The sequence below is a fragment of the Anopheles darlingi genome, chromosome 2 (genome assembly GCF_943734745.1).
Source record: "Anopheles darlingi chromosome 2, idAnoDarlMG_H_01, whole genome shotgun sequence".
Taxonomy (NCBI): domain Eukaryota; kingdom Metazoa; phylum Arthropoda; class Insecta; order Diptera; family Culicidae; genus Anopheles; species Anopheles darlingi.
The window spans coordinates 8,745,997-8,752,693 of NC_064874.1; the positions used below are offsets into that span (position 1 = coordinate 8,745,997).

Below are 6,697 nucleotides of genomic sequence, written 5' to 3' on the forward strand. Positions count from 1 at the left end.
AAGAATGCGATGAAAGAAAACGATTTGAAGAAAGTTTATTTGCGATTTTTCTTGACCATGCCTTGCTGCTGCTAACCAAGAGAGACGTAATGCCTACGTCAGCGTGACGGTAGCGGCAAAGCAGGTGGCCACCTGTCCACTATCACCGGTAATCTCGAACTCCATCGTGACCGTAACACCGGTCAGTGGAGCCTCGACCGGTGCGTTACCAGTCAGCGTAACGGACTGACCGGCCGCCAGTGGGCAAGAGGTGTTAATGTTGTTGCATCCATTGCGCAAGTGTTCCGGTACCTCGTAGGGCAGGAACAGGCCCAACAGTGACGCACGCACATCCACCGTCAGCGAGCTGGTGGGGAAGGTGGGGGCGAAGCGTACGCTAAAGTTGAAATCGGATTGATTCGGAACGGTGCACGGCAGGCTAGCACAGCCCGGAATGATCACCTCATCCGGCAGTGGTCGGTTGTTCGTGCCTTGGAAACGAAGAAACACCTCGTAAGGGATACACCGGTCATACAAATGTCCAGTTCCTTTTTGTGTACTTACATTGGATCACCTGCAAACCGTGCCCAACGGCCGCAAAAACAAGAACGAGCACTACAGCTTGTCGCAACATTTTCGAAGAAGCTCTACGCTGGACTCGGGGCTAGTGTCTGGACTGTTTACCGACTAGAACTAAGACCGGTACCGCTGGAACAGGAGCAGATAAAGCCGTCGCCTGATGCCGCTAAACCCGACTCGGCAGATAAGATAGGACATTCGTATCGATCCCAAACAGAGCTAGGCACAACCGACAATGGGGATTAAAAGGTTTTGACAACAGACTACACAGTCCTTCGTTTATTGTGGCTGTATGGGCAGGAACTAGCGGCACTTGGTACGTGGTCGTCTAACCACTAGGCAGGGGTAATCGTTGCCGACGAACGGAAGCAAAACAGTTGTCCACCATTATCATCCAAAAGCTGCAGCTCCAGATCGACGGTGATGCCAGCGAACGGTGCCGCTGCCGGTGTGCTCAGATGGTAGTTGATGAACTCACCCTGTGTTACCGGGCAGCTGCCCGCCTCGAAGAAAAGGCAAGCGTTCCGTTGGTTTGGTGGCAGCTCATACGGTACTTGGAAATCTCCCAAAAAGATGCTCAAGACTGCGGACACGGTAGCGGTGGCGCGCGGCGATACGAAGTCACAATCCATATCGACCATACCACCGATCGGGATGATGCACGGTTCCGCCGTACAGCCCACTACGCGCACATCCTGCGGAATCGGTGCTCCACCGGGACCTTTTCATTTTGTTTGAGAACAAAAACGAACACGTTACTTGCGTTGCGCCACTGGCCACCGAATGAATGCTCACTTACAAGGCCGGACCGCCAAACCGAGGGCTAGTGCCGGGAGCAGGGCAACAATCAGCAAACACTTCATACTTCGATCGGGAGTTACCTGTACCACTCGCTAACGGGCTCAAGGGCTCAATGTAGTTCCGTTTTCTTTCGGGTGGAGTATTTATTTACGAACAACAAACTGCTGCTATTGCTGAACGTGGCCAAATTATCTTATCAAAGACTGCTGTTAGTTATGATACCAGTGCCTACTGGTCAGGTTCATGAGATAAACAAGGAGCTAACCCCAAAACCACCCCAGGGGTCCTGGTACCCAATGTTCGTGGTGGCACCAAACATTGCAAGTGCTGCCGATGGTAAGGGGTTCGTACGTCAGTCCAATCGTCGACCTCGGTAACGTCACAGTGACTAAGGTCGTTGCAATAATGAAACGGTTTGGTGCTTCAATCAACGGGGACCGTCCCGTAATGACCGTGCAGGGCAAAGTCGAAAGGGATACCAGCTCGTGGAATCTCTACCGAAAATACACTAACACCAAACTTCGTAGTACAGTTTATTTTGAAATGATTCCACTTTCTAGTTCCGTTTCAGCTCTTATGCTCCCACGATGGTAGCCGACGATCGGTAACAGATCAGTGGTGTACCAGCAGTATCCGAAAGCTGCAGCTGTAGGTCTACTGTAATACCTACGAATGGTGCCGCTGCCGGTGTGCTCAGATGGTAGTTGATGAACTCACCCTGCGTTACCGGGCAGCTGCCCACCTCGAAGAAAAGGCAAGCATTCCGTTGGTGCTGCGGTAGCTCATACGGTACACGGAAATCACCGAGAAAGATTTCGAGACTCGCGCGCACTTCAGGCACAGCGCGCGCTGCTACGAAATCCAGATCCATATCGACCATTCCACCTATCTGCACGATGCATGGCTCCGCGGTACACCCGGCAACACGAACTTCCTGCGGTATCGGTGCACCGTTGGGACCTATCGCGAGAAATCGAAAGCGCAATAATAATCATTAGAGGACAATTGTGACGATTGTGACGCTGGCAAATCTTACATGGTCGTACGGCAATTCCGTAGGCAAGCGTCGGAAGCAGAACACTGAAGAGCAGGAACTTCATCGTTAATCCGTTTGGTACCGCCGTTCGTTCAGTCTGTTACTGCAGGTGCGGATCGACGAAGCGTGCGTTTTTACGAAGCGTGCGTTTGCGCGTTTGGTTCAGCTTCCCCGGTTTTGCCGGTAAAACTTATCTTATCTAACACGCATGGAACAATAACGCACTGATCTGCGCAAACTCGAACGATGATTATTATGCCACGAGCGAGTCTGCTTCGCTCATCATGCTTCCCTTCAACACATCAGGGGATGATCACTTATTTGTTAATACCGATACCCTATCACGCTTATCACAATTGGTACCGATCTTGGGATACATAATCGAACGTCCTGCAGCAAACGGCAGCGGTTGGCGTCACGTATCGCGATTGTATCACGGACGATTGATGCCATAAACTGCTGCCAGTCTTTGAAGGTTTCGTTGCCAACCTCAAGCGTAATCGCTCATGGAGTAGGTCAGGTATCAGAGTGAGATAGCGTTTAGTTAGCTCGGTATTGGGATTTTGTGTAAACCTTTCAAATTTCAAGGGTTTCAAGATAGTCCAGAAAATTTTATGGTGACGGAAAATCGGAGAGTAGTGTAAAAAAGAATGGTGTCCCTGGTTTGCATTACGACATTGATGCTCTTGGCATGCTCGCCAAAAAGAACGGGTATTTTCACAAGCTGCTATATAAAGAGCAATGAATCCTTTGATTGTCAACATAAATGGCAAATTTGTCACGAAATGGGACGCTCCAATGAATCTTCTGATACAAAAAGGTCTAACTTGGTCAAACTTATTCCCTTATCTACAAACTGATCCATATTGCGATGGATTTATTGTCCTTATTAAACAACCGTCGCTTCCAGGTGATGCCTATCAGATCCCAGAACTGTAAACGGCACCGTAATTGATACACGCCTCCACCCGCCATAGGCTAGATTTTTGAGAAACTATTACCAAGCCCCTTTTCCCGGCTGTACCAACCACGAAAGAAAGAAAAAAAAACCTGTTCAGGAATCATAAACAAGACCGTCGTACCGTGCTAATGTACGCGTTTTACATTCCAAAATCCAAAACATCGCGCACCCTGCGTATTACGCCGTAGCTCCGCCATAATAGGTGTGTAGCAGGAAAGTTTGTAATCAGAGACGATAATGGTAATTACCACCAGGAACAGGACGAAGAATGTGGGGAAATGTGCGCGAGGAGAGCATCCAGGAAGACCGTCCGCACCGCTGCAAACCGCGGCGGGTTTACTCATCGGATTTGGTGGTGTAATTGATACGATAAAATATTTGCCGTACTAAACCGGGCCAAACATGGGCCAGGTAGACTGCCTAACCGCCGCTCCGGATTCCGGATCGTACGGGTTCGGGAGGTGTGTTTGTGTATTAACCACCAACCCTCGCTCCCGGACAATCCTTTGCGCATTTTGTGCGGCGACTAGCGAGCGAGCCTCTGTTCGTGTGCAATTCCTCAAGGATTCTCAACTTTGGCGGTGCGGTTGATGTCGCTCTATGCTAATCGGCAAATACGGCCCGAAGCACGGGCATCCATTGGCCGGAATCGCACCGGTTAGCATCAGTGCAGTACGGGTAAGGGCTGTACGGTGACACAACTGGGCAGATGATGGTGCCTGACCAACGTGACTGTGGTAATACTTTTTCCATTACCAGTCCATGGAATTATGCATGAATTATTGATGCCACATTATGGCGCTTTGCTTCCATCGACGACCGTGGTGACTGCACCAGAGTTTGCTGACGTTACCGGGCCGAGACTTTCGACTTTTGGCACTTTGGCACAAGATGAAAAACGTTTCCAATGAAACAAACAGCGTTTCGGTTGTGTCCCCTTGTTGATTAAAGTGTAATTCCTCTGAAGAGGTTTCTAATGCTTTGCATAATGATTACACAACCCTGTAAGCATTCTGCAAAATGAATTCTTGATTCGCGAACAATAATTTTCAATTTCAATATGGAAAATCACAATTTTATTAATAATTCCTTTTTTTCTTGAGAAAATTCTCTCTCTCTCTTTCTTCCTCTAAAAAAAAGGGGTTGTCTCCCTGTTTCCATCGCTGTCCGTGATTGCACACCCCACCCCCTCCCCTCGACATCACGCGCCATAAATATGCATTGACTTTCGCAAATTGTGACACTTCTGGCGTGATTCGATTTAGTTTTACTGTAGTTCCATCGATGGAAAGCTCGATGGGGTATGAAACCACTTGACGACTAATTTTCAATATTTATGCAAAACTCAAGGACACCGACACACACACACACACACACTCGCGTGCGCGAGCACATACGCACACACTTGGCCACTTGTCACGACCTTCCTTTTGCGTTTGCGACAGTAAAAGGGACTGTCTATGCTGTTCAAACATAGGCGTTTTGGTCCTGCGTGATGTGGTGCGTGCTGGGCAAAACATTGACATTAGGCCCGGTCTTCGAGGCGTCTACCCCCTGGCGTGGAATCACGGGTGCCTTACGACCCTACACCCTTGGTAGAGAGACGGTCTTCGTTACGACGGAGATCGTTACGAGACGGTACGGGTACAAGGTGTACGCATACGCCCACTTTGACCGGACTTGACTGCAAACTCCCGGGCCCTTACGTGTTCTACATTAGTCCTCCCCCGGTCCCAGAGCAAGCTTTGACTCAGGACCGTGATCTAGTTTCCTCGGATCAGACGCCACAGTAAGGACTCGCTTTGCAGCTCTTTGCTCGTGTAACGTGTCCTTTCGTTTTGTGTATCTTTGCTTTATTCCTCGTACACACCCTTAGTACAGCCATAGAACATGACTCATGTACACGCACCACAAATTTACAAACACACACACACACACACACACACACACACGGGCACACGTGGATGGCCACGGGCTGCGTGCTGCGTTACCCTACGATCCTGACACCTCGCCAAAACATAAGACACTATAGATCGCTTACGTCGTATATGTACAGACCTTGTCTTTTCTGCTTTCGAACTATATTTGGTGTAGTGTCCTACGTCTACTTAAATCTATTGAGTTCCCTCTCCCTCCTCCCTTCTCCCCTAACCCTCTCTTTCTTAAACAACTAGCGACTACGTAATATGTACACGAATCGACAGTTTAATGGGAATACCGCGGCCTATGCTGTGTGTTCCGTTGGTGAGCGGATTCGGTGCCTTATGCTAAGCTTCCACCTGTGCAACTTATCCAAATGTCAACATTAAGATTTACCAGTGCGTCAACGATAAAAAGTTAAATAAACGAGAGTTAAATAATGACGAACAAACACATCGAAGTGAAGGGGGCAAAGGGGCGAAGAAAGGGACGCAGGAAGGCCGCCGGAATCAGAATGCCGGCGCACAGTCACAGCAAAAGTTGACGGCCCGTTCCTCCCAGACCCACAGTTCGCGCAACTCGCCCGGCAGATCCTCGACACCGATCCGGTGCCGCAATCGATCGCTCTGCACGCACTCGCCCGTCCTCCGGCGCAGGATCTTCACGGTGAACGACCGAGGCTGACAGGTGTAGTGACCGTACCAGCACTTTTGTCTCGTACACTCGACCGTCCGGAGAAAGCGCGGAAAGTACTCGTGCCCCAGATCGATCCACCGGATCTTGGCTTCGCATTCCCACGGCCGGGGGCTGCCACCACCGGCACCGGAACCGCCTGCCTTGCGCGTTCGGCCTTTGCCACCGAACGATCGGGTACTGCGCACCGATGATCCGTCGTGTGGTTCCTGCTGTTCCGCTGAAATCCGGCGACCCATATCGTCCAGCATATCGTTGAAGAGATCGCGCCTGGTGCGAGCTGGCCCCGGTTGGCTGGCCGTGCTGGCGATCGATTCCGAGACGTGTTGCACCTCCCAGGCCGGTTTGTTGCTCAGCTCCAGCGAGTATTTGTCGTCGACGTAGAACGGTGGAAACGGTTCCGTGTCACGCTTGCCGGCCGGATTGGGATGGTCGCCGGGTCCGGGGACTCCACCATCGGTCGCCGGTGGTTCTTCGATGCTCATGTACCGGGGATTAAATGCCGGCCCTAGAATCTCGGTCAGTACCGGTGGTGGTAGCTGTTGACAGGCCGACAGGTCCTCATCGCTGGCCTGGTCGTGGTACGCCGGTGAGAGGAAGCTATAGCCATCGTTTGTCCTGCTGCCCACCGGATTCCGCTTCAATGCACGGCCATCACACTGCAGCAGTATCGACATCAGCATGAGCAACAGCAGGCGACCAATCATCACCAATGATCGCAGGAGCAT

General features: G+C 50.8%; 4 protein-coding genes across 4 annotated transcripts; all 4 read right to left on the reverse strand.

Moving 5' to 3' along the window:
• Positions 1-93: 93 nt before the first annotated feature.
• LOC125951326 (uncharacterized) lies at positions 94-661 on the reverse strand. Its single transcript, XM_049680084.1, has 2 exons — positions 544-661; positions 94-470 (listed from the first exon to the last, which is right to left on the reverse strand). Exons 1-2 carry the CDS (start codon positions 611-613, stop codon positions 94-96), a joined length of 447 nt encoding a protein of 148 aa, XP_049536041.1. The 5' UTR covers positions 614-661.
• A 232-nt stretch (positions 662-893) lies between these two features.
• On the reverse strand, positions 894-1,421 carry LOC125951378 (NPC intracellular cholesterol transporter 2-like). Its single transcript, XM_049680187.1, has 2 exons — positions 1,358-1,421; positions 894-1,279 (listed from the first exon to the last, which is right to left on the reverse strand). Exons 1-2 carry the CDS (start codon positions 1,419-1,421, stop codon positions 894-896), a joined length of 450 nt encoding a protein of 149 aa, XP_049536144.1.
• Positions 1,422-1,928: 507 nt separating this feature from the next.
• LOC125951229 (uncharacterized) lies at positions 1,929-2,487 on the reverse strand. The gene is made up of 2 exons (XM_049679905.1): positions 2,396-2,487; positions 1,929-2,319 (listed from the first exon to the last, which is right to left on the reverse strand). The coding sequence occupies exons 1-2, from the start codon at positions 2,457-2,459 to the stop codon at positions 1,934-1,936; spliced, it is 450 nt and encodes a 149-aa protein (XP_049535862.1). The 5' UTR covers positions 2,460-2,487; the 3' UTR covers positions 1,929-1,933.
• A 3,269-nt stretch (positions 2,488-5,756) lies between these two features.
• On the reverse strand, positions 5,757-6,697 carry LOC125951195 (protein trunk). Its single transcript, XM_049679856.1, has one exon. It carries the CDS (start codon positions 6,695-6,697, stop codon positions 5,786-5,788), a length of 912 nt encoding a protein of 303 aa, XP_049535813.1. The 3' UTR covers positions 5,757-5,785.